The sequence below is a fragment of the Pipistrellus kuhlii genome, unplaced genomic scaffold, assembly GCF_014108245.1.
Source record: "Pipistrellus kuhlii isolate mPipKuh1 unplaced genomic scaffold, mPipKuh1.p scaffold_m20_p_9, whole genome shotgun sequence".
Classification (NCBI taxonomy): domain Eukaryota; kingdom Metazoa; phylum Chordata; class Mammalia; order Chiroptera; family Vespertilionidae; genus Pipistrellus; species Pipistrellus kuhlii.
The window spans coordinates 60545820-60567345 of NW_023425595.1; the positions used below are offsets into that span (position 1 = coordinate 60545820).

The 21526-nt window shown below is 41.1% G+C and overlaps 1 protein-coding gene across 4 annotated transcripts in view; it reads left to right on the top strand.

Moving 5' to 3' along the window:
• ZC3H12C (zinc finger CCCH-type containing 12C) overlaps positions 1–21387 on the top strand; it is a 62488-nt gene extending 41101 nt beyond the window's left edge. For all 4 annotated transcript variants that reach the window (XM_036428295.2, XM_036428294.2, XM_036428296.2 and 1 more), the window contains 4 exons: positions 8675–8814; positions 11873–12107; positions 13203–13309; positions 14185–21387. In XM_036428295.2, the coding sequence (XP_036284188.1) occupies positions 8675–8814; positions 11873–12107; positions 13203–13309; positions 14185–15578 (1876 nt within the window). In that variant the 3' untranslated portion in view covers positions 15579–21387. The remainder of the gene's footprint in view (positions 1–8674; positions 8815–11872; positions 12108–13202; positions 13310–14184) is intronic.
• Positions 21388–21526: the final 139 nt, after the last annotated feature.

Below are 21526 nucleotides of genomic sequence, written 5' to 3' on the forward strand. Positions count from 1 at the left end.
CTTGGTTTTCAGTCTCTAATTCAGAGGGGGTTGCATGTCTCTGAAGCTGAATGGGAGTTCCTGGGTATAAGTAATGGGACTTCCTTACCCCAATCCAAACTCCAGCAGCCCTTCACAGCTTGTTCTGCAAATTAATTCCATCTCATTGTCTGAAATTATAATTCAGTGAGTTATAGAAATCTGTTAGGGAAGTTGCAGTGACAAATAAGTCAGCAATAAGTTGCCATTGACGTTAGAAAGCCTCTTTGTTCTGTGGAGGCCTGGTGCGGCGGGGGCCAGATATGGTAGGGATCTCCCTTTACCGCGTCCAGCATGGAAAGAGAGATGAACGAACCGGTTCTAAGTGGAGGCAGCCAGGGATTGAGAAATAATAGAAAGAAAGGAGATGCAGAAATAGATTTAAAGCTGGGAGCCAGGTGGGACGCCATCCTTCCTCTCTGATGGAGAGGCAGGACAATGACCACCTGACTCCTCCCAGTGCATTTATTTTATACCCCCAATACCAGGAAGTATCACCAACTAATTCGCATTCTTAAGTAGGCCCTAGCATGCCTGGATTTACATATCTAGTCCTGCCCCTACTGACACCTGGGATAATATGAAGGCCAAGCTGACAGTACTGTCTGCCATCTTGGGGAAATGTGTTCCCAGGGCGTGGCTCTGCCTATCGCCCTGAGTTCAGCTGACAATAATTAAAAGAAATGCCCATGTGCCTTCCCAGGTGGCCCTCTGTTGTTCTCCAAAATTTGGCCCATAGCATGGCGGACCCCAACACGGATTTACTGTCAGTGTAGGTAAGCACATGTTCTCCACCTTGGTGCCTTGTCTCCCAAGAGCTTCACATACACTCTACCCGAGAGCAGCCCTTCGCTTCTGCAGCAGGTCTCTTCCAGCAGGTCACGGCAGTAAGGAAAGTGACCTAGTCCTCCACAGAGCACCTCTCCGCTCAGGAGCCTCGCTGGAGAACGAGCAGGTGGAAGGTTGTTCAGAGATCCCCACAATGTGTGTGTGTTTCTGGGTCTGGGTGAAACCAGGAAGGTCAGTAGAAAATGCATGGCTCCAGGATCCGTAAGAAAGGCCAGGAAAAGATTAAGCAGGAAAAAGAAATGTGGATATGAAGGTTTCCCATTCCCAGCTCGGGCGCTCTCCAATTATGTCCATTTTGCGCATTAGTTTGCACTATTTACCAGTTATAATGCAAACTAACACTGGTGAGAGTCTTGGGGGAAGAGTCTCCTGGTGGAGGTAGTAAAGCTTCATAGTTAACTAGGTCACATTCCTTGTGTCTTCCTGAGTCTCTCAGTATTCCTCTTCCAACGTCCGTGGCTTCTTACAGTGGCGTCATACTGAGTCTCCGTTCGGGAGCCCTCTCTCATTTGTTGGTGTTCCAGAAAAAGGTCTCCTCCCTTTGTGAATAATTCTCACTGGGCAGGTAACACTGCAGCCCTGCGCTTCTCTTTGTCTTCCCCTTCCTCCGTCTTTCCCGAAAGCTGGATTGTTATTGCCAGTAACTGAGAAGCTGTCTATCCTTGCCATCCAGGTACTTTTTCTCACTTAAATTCCCGCAACGAGGCTACCACCGAGCTGGAGCGGGAATCCATCTGATCTGCCCCCGGATCCATCCTGTTAAATTAGAAAAGGCCCCATGATGAAATCAATGAGACTCCTGCAGCGGCTGCCCGGCAGCCTTTCCAGGTCAGCTGCTGCAGAAGGATTTCAAAGATTACCGCCAGCAGTGCCCGCAGTGCGGAGCAGCCTGACTGGAGGAGGTGCCCCAGCCTAGGGTTCTCCCTTGTGAGGGTTATCCTTGGGCCCCATGATGCCTGTTTGATTAGTCGAGCAGAGTCATCAAGAGGCAGGACTCTTGCAGCAGCCGATGTCCATCCTGCAGAGCTGCAGATGGCAACGTGCTGGGGAGCCCTGGTGCATTTTTGCAGAGCTTCCCAAAGCGCGGGAAGGTGACTCTGGGTGGGTGATGTGAAGTAGGGAAAGGGGCATACGCACTCTCACCACATCCGATATACCCAGCAATCCTGGGTAAGAAAAGGGTTTGCTGAGCAGTGAGTTCACAGGAGGCACGCGTCCCTGGGGCTCCAAAGGAATAGGGTTGATTTTTTTTTTTTTTTTTTTTTCACTTTGAGATGAAAAGTGAGTTGGTTTGAATGGCACTGCAGTTTTAGTCTCATTTTGCTGTTTCCCTTTCTTCCAAGTTATCAGAGCAACCATTCGCCAACCCGAGGCCTTCATTCTTCATTACAGTCATTTATCTGAATCCTCAGACTCCTTGTTCCTTCCTGTTAATCATTTCTACTACCGTAGCTGTTTTGCATGTGGAGTGCCAGGGGATTCCCAGGGTTAGAGTCCATATCACAACATTAGGTAAGGCTGGTAATTCTCTCTTTCAAAGGGAAGTTACCCCCAGATCCTAAAGCCATTGGGAACCAGCCAGCCGAGCAATGGTCATCTCCCAGGCCCCAGACTGAGGCAGAGAAGGGTGAGAGGCACAGAGGAGCAGGAGCAACAGCAGAGAAGGGTTGAGAACCAGGAGACAGAGAAAGGAACTTTCTGTTTCTTAATTCTTTATGGCTGTCCAGAGATACCAATAGTCCTTTTACATAATGAATGGCTTTCCTAAAAATCTCTCTAAATATACCAATTTATTTCTTCAAACGAGCCTTCCTCTGGCCATTGCAAAACAGGATTTTATATACTTCCCTGTTCCAAACATGACAGTAAATTAAGGCTTTTAAGAAAGAGACCTGCTGGCAGGTTTCTTGTCACTTGCTACCATTAAAACCAATGGTGAACCACATGCAACCCTGAAGCATGTGTTACCCATTTTGATCAATAGTAATTCAACATTTGCAGTGAGGATTTGGAATTTTCCCTGGGAGCCCGATTCCACTGAGCCAGCGTAGTTGAAGGGATGCTTTTTAGTAAACCTCCCGGGTTTCTTAACTAATTAAAAGTGGCCAATATCTTTCAACAAATTCACCTAGCAAAGGACTCACTTGAGGTAGAACATCCTTATTCCCAAAGGGTTGAATTAAAAAAGAATTTGAGGCCCAAAGGAACATGCGAATTCATAAAATTAGAATTAGTTCTTTTTAGTACTGAGAACAAATGACCCTGAATTTGTGCAGCTATAGCTTGAAAGTGGCTACAGAACTAGGTATGATTTTTCTTCTCTGTTTATATGAAATTAAAGCTACAGTTTCTAAATACCATCCAACCTTTTTAGTAAACACTCAGCAGATAGTTACTTTGCACCAGTGAGTACATTGTGCTTACTCTGACATCCTGTTTTTATAATTGGTTATCACAACTCCTCAGTTGCCCCTTACATTGTATCCAGCACATGTGATTAGTCACATCCTTCAGCGCATCCTTCAGTCACATCCTTCCTTCAACCTCAGGAAGGTTAGGTGAAGGTTAGTCACCCACAGCCTCTCCTGGTCTGTGGAAGTGCCATCTGCTGTTTGGACCCAGTTGGTAGTTGTCTACTTGGCCTTTAATAGGAATGACTAGGGGTGATTATGGGCCTTGGCTGGCAAGGAATTCTAAGGCACAGCAGCCCTTCCAGGGATTTCCAGGTCAGCATTCATTTCTTTGGCCTGGCGAGGGAAAGACTGGCTGGGAAAGTATTGGAGACTCAGGAACCCACCCTACAAGTCCCCACTTGTCTGCCTTTCCTTCTCCCTGTAGGAGAGAAGACTTTGGGCCCTAGCTGGTTTGGCTCAATGGATAGAGCATCAGCCTGCGGACTGAGGGATCCCAGGTTCGATTCCGGCCAGGGGCATGTGCCAGGTTGAGGGCTCGATCCCCAGTGGTGGCCTGCAGGAGGCAGCCAATCAATGATTCTCTTTCATCATTGATGTTTCTATCTCTCCCTTCCTCTCTAAAATCAATAAAATATAAAAAGAAAAAAGAAAAAAAGAAAGAAAAAGAAAAAAAGACTTTAGCCTGCCCCCATGTGAGATCTAAGGCTGGGCCAAGAGTGAATGCCAGCTGCTAACTGCATTAAACCTTTTCAAGTACCGTTGGGTTTCTTCAACCTAAATGTGAAATACAGTTTTAGAGAAAACACGCCTTCAACTTTATAAAGTTTTGCCAAATTATTCTCCTGAATTGTTACCCCAGTTCACACTCCCACCTGTAATCTATGAGTTCTTGCTTTCACACATCCTTGGCAACATCTGGTGTTTGCAAACTTCATTTTTTCCAATCTGATGAGTGTGAAGCGGTGTCTCATTTTGGCTTTGATTTGCATTTCTTCACTACTGAGCATCTTTTCATGTTTGTTGGTCATTTGGGTTTCCTCTTATGTGAATTTGCTCATATTTTTGCCTTAAAAAACAACTGGTTACACAAAAAACTTCCCTGTGTTGGGAGTACTTTATATGTTACTAGTGCCCTGATGCATGGATTCGTGCATACTGAAAAGAAATTAATTAGAAGGTGGCCAGCGAGGCAGGACTGGGCGAGACAGGCTGGACACCCCCCAGAGCCAACCTCCCGCAGAGCCAACCTCCTGCCGTCCCTCCCCCGCCGGCTGCACACAGGGCAGCATCAGGGTTCAAAGGGCATCTGTGGAGTGAGTGGGGTCCCTCCAGCAGGTGGGATCCCTCGGCCTGCCTGCGGGGATCGGGCTGAAACCTGCTCTCTGACATCCCCCAAGAGGCCCTGGAGTGCGAGAGGGCACTCTGCAAAGTTGCTGTCGCTTAGCAGCTCCTGTGTTAAGTGTCTGCTCCCTGGTGGTCAGTGCATGTCACACCTACAGGCCAGTTGGACAATCAGTAGGTTGGTCAAACTTTCACTTCGCCTTTTAATAGATGAGGACTAGCCTTTTGGTTGGGGCTCTATGTTGCAATGACCTCTCCCTATGGCAGTCTGTGGCATTTTTATTTTGTTCATGGAGTCTTTTGCATAAATAAGTTTTATGTGCCCAAATGTATCAGTCTTTTCCTTAATTAACCTGTTAACCGGGGAGTTCCCTTTTTAATTACGCAACCTGTAATGGGCACGTACTCTTTCACTAGGACGTGTCAGTATGTCACGCCCGGAGGACGTAATTTCAGATTATTATTATTTTTTTATTTATACTTCAAGTAAATGATATATATATTTTTTCATTTATTTATATATAAAGCACAAAGGAAAATACAAAATTTCAAAAAAATAGAAAAGAATACCAACAAAAAAAAATGGAAACATCAAATTAAAAAATTATAAATTTTACAAACAAAGATTACAAAAAATATATACCGTCCCTCTCAGGGCGCAACATATATTTCCAGGACGTATTCATAGGTACTACCTGTTCCCTTTGTTGTTTACGTTTGACATATTTATACGTCCCGCTCGGTTAACAGGTTAACATAGCACGTGCTTGCATATCTTCCTTAAGAAGTATTTCCTATCCTGATGTAAATGTCTCCTATAATTTCTTCTAAAAGTTTTATAATATTTCCTTTCAAATTTAAATCTTTGATCTATCTACAGCTTACTTCTGTGTGCGATTTGAGATAAAAACACTATTTTATTTTTCCCATATAAATAACTAAATACCCTAATACTGTTTGTTGAATTGATTTATAATGTCACTTTTAACATTCATTCTTGTGTGTGTCACTTTACACTTACTTTTCTGTTACATATTTTATGTTTTTGTTTTTGTTTTTGTTTTTTATCTTTGCCTGTATCAGTACAACAGTGATTGGATTTCTGTAGCTTTATAGTAAGTATTGATATCTGGTGGGGAAGGTCCTCCTCTTTTGTTCTTCAAAAGTGCTTAACTATTCTTGGCCTTTTGTTTTTTTCATGCTAACTTTAGGGTCAGCTTTTCACGTTCCATAAAAAGCCCTTTGAGAATTTTTCTGGGAGTTGCAATGCACTATAGCTTAATTGGGTATTGCATCCAGGAAGATGGTTCATTGTTCCTTTCACCTGGGTCTTTTCTTATTCCCTTTACTACAGGTTTTCAATATTCATCTTCTCTATAAATCTCTTGCTTTACCTTTTTCTTTAGAGTTGTTTAGTTTTTGTTATTGTTACAAATGGGGTTGTTTTTTTAACATTTTAATTGGTTTGCTGGTGAACAGCAATAATCATTTTAAATTAAAACCTCTGTATCTCCATTGTAATAACATTGTCAGTGTATGTTATCTGAAGTCCGTTGAAATCTGTTCTGAGGCCTAGCACACAGCTACTTCCATCAGGCTTTCCTGTGCTCTTGAAAAGACTTTCTCTTCCCTAATTTTGTGCAGGGTTTTCCCATGTCCATTAGATCAGGCTTGTAATTGTTCATTGTCCAGTCTAAGTCTCACCACGTGTTTTCTGCTCCATCTGTCCATTTATTCTAGAAATCCTGTGATCTTTTGCAATCCTCATATGGAGACTGAGATCACAATTAGTATAGCTTCCTTGTGAATTGTTCCTTTATTACTACGGTATTATGTAATAACTTTGTTGCTAGTAATCTTTGCCATCAGGTATTTTTTCTGATATTGGTATAGTTTTGCCAGTGTTTTTGGTTTATGGTTAAGGATGTGTGTAGCTACAAATAACAGAAAAATTGACTACAGTTTCTTAAACAAATGAGGGAGGGTCTTTTTTCTCTGATAACAAGATCAGAGATGGCTGTGGGTCCATCGGCCTAGAAACCCGGGTTCCTTATATGTTTCCATTCCCCATTCACAGTGTGGCCTGCCTTCCTCCTGCTCTCTCCCGGTGAGGTTTTGTGGGATGGGGATGTGGGGGCTTGGGCCGAGGGGAAAGAAAGGATATGAAACAACTTATACTGTCAGTATCCTGTTTCAGCCTGTGTGGAACCTTCCTCATGTTTGCTGTTTACCCACGTTGTATGGAAGTTCTTTAAATAGAAGGTGGGATCTTCTCTTCCTGCAGTGAAATGTGGCAGTCGCCCTGACAGATGAAGTCACTGGGCAGAAAATGCCTCTATTGTCTCTTAGCATCAGAGCAGGTCAATGCTCAAGTCTGAGTGAGCAAATGGCATAATGACCAGCACATAGCCGTACACTTAGGTTTCAGAGCATCCATGCAAATCAAGATGGTTATGTTTTAGCACATGGAGTGTTTCTATTTAGGAACAGTTAGTATGTATATATTTTCTCTCAAAAGATGCTGCCAACATTTTCTGTAGTTTTTCAGACTGACTAAATGTCAGTGTTTTCCATGAAACCTGGCATCATTTTGTATCATTGGTGAGGCTTCAGGTAGCCCTTCTTCCCCAGAAAATGGGGCTTCAGAGTCCCCCAGCCTGTATCCCTTTCTCTGAAACTTCCAGTATGTCTGATTTCACCTGGATCCTGCCCAGGACCATCAGGAGGGGCCTGGAGCCATAGTGCCTCTGGTTTGCATTTATAGCCTTCAATATCTGCATAACAAGGTGGTCTGTTTCCCTTTTGTTTTCACAATGATTAGCCATATTAGATGGCTCCAGTGTTTCACAGGGGACCACTATAACAATATAGAAACATATCAATACTTAACGTTCGATCTGTGCCAAACATTAGTAAAGCATTTTTCCACCTATTTCATTTAGCCTTCCTCAGGCATAAGAAGTAAAGAATATCTGTCTCATTAAAGATAAGCGCAGCCTTCAGAGCTCAAACTATAAAAGAATGCAGTGTCAACAATAAAAAATAACGTTTTTAAAAAGAATGCACTTGCTGTATTCAAAACAAGAGACTTTTTTCACAAACCTCAGAAGTGTCGTTTTGAATCCTTAGGCTGCAGTGCACAAGCAAAGCCTGGTGCCGCAGGAATACTTGTTGAAGGACCATCTCATAGTTGGGCATTTTCTTTTAGGCATTGAAACTGCTGATCCAGCTCTGAATGCCCTTGTGTCGTCGTTAATCCTTGTCTAACCCAATAGTGTTAAACGGAAACCAGGTGTCTTCAGGGAAGGACATGGAAAGTGTTTCTTGTATGAGACTAAGCACTGTGAACATACTTTTCCCATGTATGTTGTTTTACATGGTCACCTAATACATTTTGTACATTACTGATTCGTTATATTGAAATATAATAAGTCTTGAGAAGGAAGTTTTTAAAAACAAATAGGTATTCCATTCCACTATTTTGTTTTTTAAATAAGTTTTTTTTGTCTTCAGAGCGGGAGAGAGAAACATCAGTGATGACAGAGAATCATGGGATCGGCTGCCTCCTTCATACCCCTTATCTGGGATTGAGCCTATAACTCAGGCATGTGCCCTGACCAGGAATTGAACCGTGTCCTAGTTCATAGGTCAATGCTTAACCACTGAGCAACACTGGCTGGGCTCCATTCTACTGTTTTTACAGATTTTTTCCTATGTGGCTTTTCTGTTACATTTGACTGAAACTATTCTTGCTGTGTTTGAGGCCCCTTTCTGGTCAAAAGAGCATGTATCTTTCTGACTTGTTATTCTTTACAACTTTACATACAATAACTTTTCATTATTCTCCACACAATAATCATCCCAATTTTCTTAATTTCTTTCTCACAGATTTTCAACTTCGAAGTTATCTTGAGTTTCTTTGAGCTATTCAACTCCATCTCAAATTTGAAAGCTCCTGTTACATTGTAATGATGTGATCATTCCTGTTTTCACATTTGAATTAAGTTAAATGTAGGTTTTGTTGTGTAAAGCGTTCTAAAATAATCTTTCAGCCACGGGAACAAAGAAGTATTTTCCTGCCGAGGAATAAAACTGGCAGTGGATTGGTTCTTGGAAAGAGGCCACAGAGATGTCACTGTTTTTGTTCCTGCCTGGAGAAAAGAGCAGTCCCGGCCCGATGCTCTCATTACAGGTAAGCCCGTGGCTCTGCCTTAGTGTCAGGAGCATCCGCACTGCCCCCTCTCACTGCACACTGTCAGCCTGTTTCCGTTTCCTCTATCTGATGGCCGCATGGCCTTGGATGGAAAATTAACTTTAATTTTCAAACCATCTGATGATGTTATACAGTAATCCTTGCTACATGAGCTGAGTTTTTGTTTTGTTTGAATTTTGAAACTTTTTACTTCAAATGTTGTGAAATTCTGACCTTAGAGACATGTGAGGTGTCAGGAGATTTAGATTCAAATTCTGCCTTTGCCATTTACTAGCCATAAGACTTTGAGCAATAGACAGAACCTTTTTGGACCACAATTTTCTCATCTACTATAAAAATTAGACTAGATAACAATCAAATTACATTGATTGCAGATCAAAAAATATCTGAGACTCAGGATGTGTTGTTTGGTATCAGGTGGCAGGAAACACTCTGTCCCAATAAAGTATCTGTGTTTTGCATTATTCTGTAATTTCTGAATGTCTGAGTTTCAGCCAAAAATGTCTCCTGTGCCTGCTAATTGTTGTTGAACATTTTGCTCAAGTCAAGTGATTCTCGCTCCTCTCTACACCTCCAGCATTAGCAAAAACTGAGGACCTGGGTGAAGAAAATACACTTCACACCCAAAAGCAAATGGACAGACCACTTACCATTTACCTGAAGTCTCAATTTAAGACTTTATTTTTATCTATAATCCTTAAATCCCTAAGATTAGATAGATAAGTTATGGTAGGAAGTACAGAACCAAGGAATCAGACCTGTGGAAACTGGAAAGTGGGAGAGGCAGGCATAATTCAGCCAGTAGTACCAAGACATTGGATAACTTTTTGAGAAAAATATACATATTTACATCTTGATCTTAAATCATATGACAATTGATTCCAGAGGGTTGAAGAATTAATTGTCATAAACTTAAACCATTGGAGATTTATGTAAGTAGTCTTTGAATGGCTGGGGAGAACTATCTAAATTTAAAATTTTTTAAAGAAATTATGAAGGAAAAGATAGACTCAATTGCATCAAAATTTAAACTTCTGTATTTGGGAAACTTTCTTAAAAATGAGAAATATTTTTATTTTACTAAGAAAAAAAAATACAACCAGTAAACACAGAACCCATGTTCTTAACATATAAGGAGCTCATATGCATTGATAAGAGTTTTTTTTAAATATATAAGTGGTACTAGGGGAGGAATAGACAGCTTGCAGAAGAAAGCAGGTGCTTTATAAAAGGAAAAGGTTCACCTCAGTAGCAATTTAAAAAATGTAAATTTAAGCAGAGTCTACACAAAGATTTCTGACTACAAAGACATTTAGTGCAATATTATACTAGAAAGCAATGGAACCAAATCATACATTCTTTAAAAGAATGGTTCAGGTAGCCGGTTGCTCATCGATAGAGCTTTTGGTCTGTGGATCGAAGGGTCTCAGGTTTGATTCTGGTCAAAGGCACGTAGCTAGGTTTGCAGGCTGCATCCTGCTGGAGCATGTGAGAAGGCAACCAATCCATGTGACTCTCTCACATCGATGTTTCTCTCTGTGTGTCTCTGCCCCTCCTTCCCACTTTCTCTAAAATTCAATGGGGAAAAAATATCCTCGGGTGAGGATTAACAAAAAAATAAAGTAAAATAAAAGAATGGTACAATAAATTAGTATATTTTGATAGAAGTGCTCTTTTACACACAGGGCAGGTTTTATTATTATGTTTGTGTGTGTATATACACACATATACATACATATGTACATATATAAACAATGGAGAGAAAAAGTACACAGAAAATGACTAGAAGGAAATATGCCCAAATATTAACTGTAATTGAACTGAAAAGAAACAAACAATACTTAAACATGACTGGCAAGCTTCTTGAGCATAGAAAGAATATGAAATTAAGAAAGGGAAAAAGACTACCCAGCTGGCGTGGCTCAGTGGTTGAACATCAGCCTATGAACCAGGAGGTCATGGTTCGATTCCTGGTCAGGCACATGCCAAGGTTTCGGGCTGAATCCCTAGTGTGGGGTGTGCAGGAGGCAACCGATCAATGATTCCCTTTCATCATTGATGTCTTTCTCTCTCTCTCCCTCTCCCTTCCTCTCTGAAATCAAAAAAATATACTTTTCTTAAAAAGAAGGGAAAGGATAATACACAGAGTCGGTTGTGCCTAAGTTTAGCTTTTGAAACACCAGCATGATGCATCCGGAACCCTTCAGTATGCAGTTGACTCTGAAATGCACACATGAACTGTCAGAGGTTGGATATTTCCTCCAGGATAACCATCCTCCTGACTAAAACTGGGAAATGGAGAAGCGGGCGCAGTAGGACTGATGCCATAGACATAAAGCAGCAGAACCTGAGCATTAGCCTTGACTTGCTGACTTCAAAGCCCACATTTCTTCCCCTCCTCTGCTGCTTTTCTAACCAAAGTTCCGGTCTCAGTGAACTTTGACACTTTATCGGGAGCATCATGAGATTTATATGCCAGTCTCAGAGCTAGTTGGCCCATATTGCTCTTCCATCCCCACTTCCCTCATACTTTGCTCATCCTTCTGTTGTGGCAATTACAACCCTTGTTACTAGTTTACATGTTTACCCAATCCAGTACCTAAGACATCCTGGAAGGGAGGTCATTCTTCATCTTGGTGGCCATTAACACTTAGCATAGTATATGCCATTGAGTAGGCATGTAGTGATTGTCTGCTGAAGAGATAGAAGTTTTAAAAATTAGTAACTCCAGTTAATTCACAAGTTGTTCAGTCATGTTTAAGATTTATGCTTTTAATTTTTCTTAACTTTTAAACATTTTTGAAGTTTTAAACATTTTATATTTTTTAAATTTATTTGAAGGGGACTATTATTTTTTAAGCTTTATTAGAAATCCTGAAGGAAAAATATTAGGAATTACAAATTTGCTACATCCATGAACTGTAAAATAATAATCCCTAAGGATTATATATATCCAGTTTGTTTTATAAAACCTCACACTGTGTGAAGTTGCTACATGTGTTACGTATGTATTTATTCCTGAAATTCTACCCTGCAGATCAAGAGATTCTTCGTAAATTAGAGAAGGAGAAAATCCTGGTGTTTACTCCGTCCCGGCGAGTCCAGGGCAGGCGTGTGGTGTGCTATGATGACAGGTTCATCGTGAAGCTGGCTTTCGAGTCCGACGGAATAATTGTGTCCAATGACAACTACAGGGATTTGGCTAATGAGAAACCAGAGTGGAAGAAGTTCATAGATGAGCGATTGTTAATGTATTCATTTGTCAATGACAAGTGAGTAAAACATTTGCTTACAAGTAATATTGCTATCCTGAGTTATGATGATGAAAAGCTATTAAACATTGAATCATATGTTAAAAAGACAAAGCATAAAATCTGTGTTTGTAAAATGGAATATGCATACAGAAAAATGACTAAAATGCAACACATAAGTAGAAATTAATTGCATTAAGATTGTAGGATTGAGTGTCTTCTATTTTTAAACTTTTAATGTTGCCCTATAATTCTTATATTAATATTTGCTAAGTGTTACTACTCATCCATGTTGACACCCCCTTAAGAGCTCATAAATTATTCACATTTTATGGGTAAATACTTGGTTTCTTTCACGTTCAAACAGTAACTTAACTAATAGCAGAACTTTGCAGTCATCACTACTTTTCATTATGCACACTGTGAATTCTTGCTTCCATTGGGCAGTCGGTCCAATATAATGTTTATTTTCTTAAGACATTTTCTACATCAGCTGAAAAGCACCTTAGGAGAGTGGGAAGGGAAATGACTGTGTGGAGTCAGGCTCTTGGCTGCACATGTGAACTTAGATGAAAGTAACTTCCTTTATCTAAGCCCGAATTAGAAAAGTGTGTTAGCCCCCAGAGCAGTGCAGATGCTGCAGGGATCCTGGAAGCAAGAAACGAGATGACATGTGCACAGATTCCGACATGCAAGTCGTTAACTGCCGTCCATGCTCCGTCTCCCTTCTCTTCCTCAGTGGCCCCTCATCATTCCCCTCCTGTTCACCCTGCTTCACGGCATTGATGGTTATAAAACTCTCCGATAATGTCCTTGGGATTGTTTTCTGAAATCCTTACAAATCCCCAAGATTGAGAGAAAGGAAGAAATAATTAGAACATGTTTCACTCAAAGCTTATTTGAATTAAAACAAATATGAGTTTAGCTTGAAATATTTTAATTTTGTTATTATCAAGAGAACTTAGTCCATTAATATTTTTATCCTGTAAATGTTGAATCGAAGTATTTGGATTAAAATTGGAAAAAATACCTTAGAGTAATAAATGTTTACACTGTCTTTAGAATTACATGATAAACTTCCTAGTTAGGAATAATTTTGTGTTTTACTCATGACAGGTTCATGCCCCCTGATGACCCTCTTGGCAGGCACGGTCCGAGCCTGGACAATTTTCTGAGGAAGAAGCCTATTGTTCCCGAACACAAGAAGCAGCCCTGCCCATACGGTAACTTCTTTCTGGGTGTTTAATATCTGCCTTTAGAGCACAGTGTATTGTTAAATCCTTAATAATCATTTTTAATCTTGAATGGCATAATATCAGTTCTTTCATTTGTAATTAAACCTAAGAAAACATTCTAACCGCCGGGACCGGTTTGGCTCAATGGATAGAGCGTCGGCTTGGGGACCAAGGGGTCCCAGGTTCGATTCCGGTCAAGGGCATGTACCTTGGTTGCGGGCATATCCCCAGTAGGGGGATGTGCAAGAGGCAGCTGATCGATGACACTCTCTCATCGATGTTTCTAACTCTCTATCTCTCTCCCTTCCTCTCTGTACAAAATCAATAAAATATATTTAAAAATAAAAATAAAAATGTTTTAAAAAAAAAAAAAGAAAAGAAAAAAGAAAACATTCTAACCATGAAAAAGTAATTATTTTTACCTAATTGGCTTCAATGCAAATGCATCTCCCAAACTCAGTTCCAAAAACTCGGTTCCTTCTACATGAAGTTTTCATCTAGATCAACATTTGGAGTTCTTACATGTAGATACACATCAGATCAGAACGTCTTTATCACATTATATTAGTACTTCTTCCCCCCCACCCCACCCCCCAATGCCCTACCTTATTATAAAGTCATCCTGGAAGAGAATGGGTAGGTCGGAGTTGAGGACACATGGAGGCAATTATTAGTCACTGGGCCAGCTTCTTAGTGCTGTTACTGGAGGGGAGACGGCAGGCGGCATTTCTCAGAAGTGAGGCGCACTCGGTGTGCCTCCGTTCCTGCCTTCGTTTCGCTCACCAGTCCAAGTCGTAGTACGGGGCTGAGCGCTGGGGGCCTGGGCATATGCTCCTCCGCCTGATTGGTCTTCCTCCCTGCAGGAAAGAAGTGCACCTACGGGCACAAGTGCAAATATTACCATCCGGAAAGGGGCAGCCAGCCCCAGCGGTCCGTAGCCGATGAACTCCGTGCCATGTCCAGAAACACGGCTGCCAAGACTGCAAACGAAGGCGGGCTGGTGAAGAGCAACAGCGTCCCCTGCAGCACCAAGGCCGACGGCTCTGCCGACGGCAAGCGAGGCGCCCCCAAGAGGCAGTCGGACCCCAGCATCAGGACTCAGGCCTACCCAGACCTAGAGGAAAAGCTTCCCACCAAAAACAAATTGGAAACCAGGTCTGTACCCTCCCTAGTGAGTATACCGGCTACTTCTACTGCAAAACCCCAAAGCACTACATCTTTAAGCAATGGCCTTCCATCTGGAGTTCATTTCCCACCTCAGGATCAAAGACCGCAGGGACAATATCCTCCAATAATGATGACAACCAAAAATCATGGGACGCCAATGCCTTACGAACAGTACCCCAAGTGTGACTCCCCCGTTGACATCGGGTATTACTCCATGTTGAATGCATATTCGAATCTGAGTATCTCGGGCCCACGGAGTCCAGAAAGGCGTTTTTCCTTGGACACGGATTACAGGATCAGCTCCGTGGCCTCTGACTGCAGCAGCGACGGGAGCATGAGCTGTGGGAGCAGCGACTCGTACGTGGGCTACAACGACCGGTCCTACGTCAGTTCTCCCGACCCCCAACTGGAAGAGAACCTAAAGTGTCAGCACATGTACCCTCACGGCCGCCTTAATTCCCAGCCCTTCCTGCAGAACTTCCACGACCCCTTAACCAGAGTGCAAAGTTACAGTCACGAAGAACCAAAGTACCATCACAAGCCTCCTCTCCCACATCTGGCCATGCACCTGCAGCACCCAGCTGTGGGGGCCCGGTCCAGCTGCCCCGGCGAGTACCCCTCTCCTCCGAGCTCCGCGCACAAGGCACCGCACCTGGGGCGGTCCTTGGTGGCCACGAGACTGGACAGCGTCTCTGACTCCCGGCTGTACGACAGCTCCCCTTCGAGACAGAGGAAGCCTTACTCCCGCCAGGAGGGGCTGGGGGGCTGGGACAGGCAGGGGTACGGGGTGGACGCCTACGGCTACCGGCAGACCTACTCCCTGCCCGACAGCTCCACGCAGCCGTGCTACGAGCAGTTCACCTTCCAGAGCCTCCCCGAGCAGCAGGAGCCGCCCTGGCGGGCCCCGTACTGCGGGCTGCCCCCCGAGCCCCCACGCTACCCGGACAGCCGGGAGAAGGTGTACATCAACCTGTGCAACATCTTCCCGCCTGACCTCGTGAGAATCGTCATGAAAAGGAACCCTCACGTCACCGACGCCCAGCAGCTGGCCGCAGCCATCTTAGTGGAGAAATCGCAGCTGGGCTACTGAGAGACGATGCATCTTTGTGGTGTTTAGTAGTTTTTTTGTTCAGCTCAAATGCTGAGGGAGGTTTGCTACAATAGCACATGTGATCTCCTTCTCGGCAAGGAGGTTCTATAGTATCCATTTATGTGAAATACTGTATCATGGAATCTGTATGTATAGCCCCACATAGTGGAAGTATCTATCACGGGATTGCTTTACATTCAAACGTTTTTTTAAACATTTCCTTTTTAAAGCTCTATCCTTGGCTGGAGATTTCTCCAGTTTGATTTATTAGATGTGATCTTTGATATTAATCTTTGGTGCATCAGGGGTTTATATGCAGCACTTTTTATCCTTATTTCATGTTTTATTAACTTGGTGTTTCTCTATCAATTGCAAGCAATTACAATACCTTCAGAATGTTGAACATTTGACTAGACCTAGCAAACTATTTTTTCAAGCCAAGCTTAATTGAACCTTTTACAGCTTTTTAAGTTATTTTTATTTGGGGAAAGTGGGCTTCTTTGTGTTATAATCATTATTTATAGAAACAAAGATATACTACAGCACTGACTATATTTTAAACAAATGTAAGTTACCAGTTTTATGTTGAAATGGGTAACAGTATATACTAGAATGATCTACAATATGGCACTTTTTATTGTTTATTTTTGTTCAGATTTTTTTTTTTGTCTGTTACGTAATTAGTTAATTTAATATGGCAGATTTAAAGGAAAGCAGATGCAATCAATGGGAAAAAAAGTGTTTCCATTTTTATTTTATGAATAAGGCAAAAGCCGTAACTGTTACAGTTTAGAGCTTTGCTATCCAGCTGTGATGTGCTTCTAGAGAGTAGAAATGGAATTGAATTCCTAGATTTTCATTGACCTGTATTTTTTAATGTGTTTGTCTTTTTGTTTGGGGGCACAACAATACTGGATAAAGTAACCCTTTCACAGTACTTGCCTGTTTTTAATGAATCTAATTATTCTCAATGCAACTTTTATATTTAATATACTCTCTAACTTTCCTGCTGTTTATCAAGGCTGGCCTGAGGTGGTTTTATGTGTTGAGAATATGCAACACTTATTGATACTGCACTATGGAAATGGCGATGGAGGAGTTGTAAATGGTAACTTAACATTTTTGTAAGATACTGTATATTTTCCATTTTCCTGAAGGTTGTTTTATGGGGGGCGGGGGGCCTATTATATTATTAAGGCCAGATTCTTGCCACAAATAGTGTAGTGTTAGATACAGACCAAAGTCTGTTTTAGTATTAGTAAGGGATATTTCTGGTTTCAAAGACATGGGTTTTGCTAGATGCTAATTCATTTTCATCGGTTAGAAGGTAGGTACTGCAGTCAGTGGCAGACAGTGGTGTGATTGGCATGACTTCCCTGTCGCCTCCAGTGTGTGACTTGTACGTAGTGTGATGACTCCTTCCGGTCTGTGTCCTCAGTCTGCCGGGATTCCCCGGGTGTGCTGATTACTCCACGTGCTACAGTTCGAAGTAAAGCCCTGAAAAACCAGAAAGTACCTTTTACTGTTGATACAAATTGTATCTTTTTAACTATAAGAACTTTTTGATTTGTAGATCTAGTTACAACACAAAAGTGTAACATGGTTAGACTTTTGGGCAACATTTTATCCCTTATTTAAATACAAATTTTTTACGTAAAACTGAGGTCTAGAATAGGGTAGAAAATTAAAGTAATAATTTAGGTAAATAAAAGTGTCTGTCCTAGTTTTATATAATATATTGAAGTATATTAAATAAATTTATTGGCATTTTCTTTCTCCTAAAACATCTAGTGTGAACTTAAAATAAAGGTAAAATGCTGCCTGAAAATAATGTCCAAGCACCTTTGACTAGGCTAACATTTTCACTACTTGTGCGACACTGTGTGTTGCATGGAGTAGGGTTTGGGTATACAGTAAATGCTTCTAAAAGGCATTGTGCATATTGACATATCCAATAATCTGAACCGTGTTCAGCAAACTTAATTCAGGAAAGTGGTGTTCTACACAGTCATTGCTGTTGTTGTTGAGGCAGGTGTGGCTGTCACTGTAACTGGAAAGAAGACGGAGGAGGCCGCACAGCATTCTGGGTGGTGTCTGCCTGAGGCCCCCTCGCCTGTGAACCTGTCTCCTTCTTTCACTACCTGTAGGACAAGCTCAAATGCAGAGGCGAAATCAGTGCCAAAAATAGGGTTACACGTGCATAGTACCTTTTATTTTATCATATTGCAAGTCCTTTTTTTTTTTTTTTTTTTTTTTCTTTAAGTGTGAAATCACTTTTAAAATGCACATGTTGTTTTTGCCTTCCGTTTTCTTAACTTTAGAATCTTAGTTGTTTGGAGATTCTGGCAAACGTGACTAAATTTGTTGAAGCGAGATTTTAGGTGAAATGTATGTCACACCTTTAATTTTACCTTCTGGCTGTTTTCAGTTAACAATCTGTCCTTGCTTCAGGGGTTTCAGACTCCAGGGAGTTGGGGGCTTGCCTTGCCTGTCCTGAGCGGAGAGCTCTGAGCTGCCCACGCTGAAACCCCTCCGTGTAGCTACGCATTAAGATAGAGGCATTTCCTTCTGACAAGAGGGCAGTTTGCCGCCCCCCTCTCCCCCTTTTATTGAAGCACCAGTGCTGCTTTCAGAGATTAAGAATCAGGTATTTGGCAGACTTTAGATACATCCAGTTCTTAATTATCTAAAGCAATATGTAAAAGGATCCACCATTAAAATAAACCCAGAGCTGGATCCAGACCTTTAATTTAGCCAAAACTTTTACCTTAATCGTATCTTTTACCAGACTCGCTAATAAATAAGAGAGGTGGTTAGTTAGTAGTGAAGCTGCCAGGAGAAAGGATTCCACTTGGAATTTTCTGAGCTGACTGTACTTCACACAGTAATGAGCCAGTTCTTTGTTTCTGTGTCTTAGCACAAAGGGAATAGTACCCAGCTGGCCAAGAACTGGCCCTTCGTATCTCCTCTTTTCTCGCATGTGATGTGTAAGTCTTCAGGCTCCTTTTATGGCCTCTGTATCTATAGAGTTTGTCATTGACCTAAATTGCATTGGAAAGAAATGCAAACCAGTATAAAATATTTGATGCTGGCAGTAAATAGAACTCTGTGTTTTCATGAGAATTCATTTATAAGCATATGTAATATAACTAAAATGGATGTTTATATATATATATATACACACTTGTTATGAAGTATTAACAGTGGGAGGGTGTTAGAATTTTGATGGCTAACTTTTCCTTCGTTGAACTGTGTTTCCTTGATCTGTGCATGCCCAAGTCTAGAGTCCAGGTGACCAATGATAAGATCTGGAAACATTTGAATGGAAAGTGACTCTTCACTGGTTTTATTTCTGTTGTTTTTAAAGACTTATTTTGATAATTTTAATAGAGTGTGTAACTTTAAAGCACACGCAAGAAAAACTTTAAAGTAGTATTGATTACACAGATAATTATTTAAAATGCCTTTTATGGATGTATCTATATGTATATAGATAGTAATATATTTATGAAACAAATACACTTTCTGTTTAGCTGTCAGTTTGTGGTAGGTGGGAGGGGTGTGTGTGTGTGTAAAACTATCGAACTGTTTTTCCCAATTGAAAGGCATTTACCCTAAGATGTATTTGGTTTGGGTTATTCTTTTTGCTCTCCAACTTCCTTCTTCAAGATGAAATAAGATGCAAGTTTTTTTGGCCATTCTATTAGTGTATGGCCCCCCCCCATTTTATTATCATCCAACTCCCAGAGCATTCCAAAGTGACAGAAGTCAAACAGGTCATAGCCATAGGGAGTGCTTATGATTGAAATACATTCAACATGGGAGCCCGGCTAGAATGTTGGCTTCCTAGGTGTATACCAACAAATACAATTAACTATAAAGTACATGGACTGTATACATGTATTAGAAGAGAGAACAGGTGTTGAAGTAGAGGAACATGCATTAATTTACATTATTCGGGGAAACCCCCCAGGGCCAAGGTTGACAAATTTTTTCTGTAAAGGATTGGATAGTAAATAATTCAGGCTTTGAGAATGAATTATATGGTCTGTATAAACTATTCACCTCTGCCCCTGCAGCATGACATTAGCCACAGACATTATATGAGTGAGTCAGTGTGGCTGTGTGCAAAGAAAACTTAATTTACAGGAACAAGCAGTCATTCAGATTTGGCCAGTGGGGCCACAGTGTGCTGATCTCTGCTCTACAGGGAGAAAACAGACATGTTAAGCAGTAGATCCTGATATATGTTAAGAAATAATTGTATTTCAGTTGACATAGAAAGAAATCATTTACTAATGGTCTTCAAAAGAAGAATGTGACAGTCATAATAAAGCATCTTAATTCATTTATGTGTCCTACCAGCTCATGCTCATTATTTATTAGTGAGGTTTCTTATGTTTAACTACCAAAAAAGGCATTCTGAAAAAAGATATTTTAATAAGCATTGAAATTTTTTCATGAACTTTGTATTTCTATTGATAAATGGGACTCCCTCACCTACCTTTTGTTGCTTAAAGGGCCTCACGGACCAAAAATTCTGTTGTATTTTGAAAATTAGCATATAATTAACCACTACATATTTTAAAAGACTGCATTTATCAGTTACATTTTTTTCTGCTAGTTTTTGACTTCTAAAAATTGACAGGTAGGCCCTTCTTTAAAAATGGTTTTAAAGAAGATAAATATATTGTAATTGCATATACTATAGCTTTATTCTGTAAGGTTACAAATTGTGACTAGTATAATGGTAGCTAAAAAGTGAATGCACTCACTGTATTGGCGTCTCTATAAGAAACAGTGTACCGCTGCTTTCGCTGTCCAAACCTTTGGTGTAGGTTTTTTTAAAGATGCCTTGGGGACGGCCCGTGGTGAATGGCATTCTTAACATGATCATGTGTAACTTTAAATTCACGGGACACACACGCTGTGGAGCATGTTTGCTCAGTGTTTTATAACTTGTTACAGCAGCAACATCATTTCCATTAGTCTTGAACATTGCAATCCACTTAAGTAGTCATCATTTCTTTTAAGATTGGAATACAGCTCAAGCTTCTAACAGTAACTGGTCACTTAGTATTTTTACTTTAATGCATCTGTTAACCTGCTTTTTACTTCCATTGCAGTAATACTGTTGTGTGTTTGGAGTGGCTTTTCCCCAAAGTCCTTAATCTTTCAGACTTAAAAACAATGGAAAGTTTTGACGATTAGCAGTTAAGAAAATGCCTGCGCATATTTTAATTGTTTATAAAATTTGTAAAGTTTCACTTTCTAAACTATGTACCCAGGTTGCCAGTTTTCCGTCCGGGTATTTCAGATGAATAACAGATGGTTGTACATGGAAGCTTTTGAACCTGTTCCTAACACAGCGTGTGTCTCAATGGAAAAGGATACTGAAGCAGTGGTTTGCTTTTGTAAAGAATGTGATTTAATTTCCTTAGATTTTTTGAAATTATAAATCTCCCAGCTGACACAAAGCACCCACACACATGCAGCTTCTGCAGACGCACACACAGCGTTGCACTGAGCCAGGTCACTGATGTGGTCTCCCCTTTGCCAAAGCGTGGTTGTGTGCTGACAGCAGTTCCTGATCTGATCCTGGAAACTTTTCTTACAGGAAAATAAGGTTGAGAACAACCATTCAATCAACTGATGTGATTTCTGTTTATCCTATGTCTGTTCTGTGTGTTTCTGTAATGGAATTTTTACCACTCCAAAAAGCAGTATTTTAGACCTACTGGAAATCGTATCAAAACGGCTATGTGTTTCTGCCTTTGAGAAAAAATAATTAAAAAATTCATTTTTCTTATGGTGGTTTGTTTTTGTTTTGTGAAGAAATGGACCTCATGCAGCGGCACAGGTGCTGTGAGCACCAAGGCATCCTTCCCTGGCCCACCCACCGCAGCCAGTGCTTACTGACAGGAGTCTGCAGATCAGCCCACGTTCAG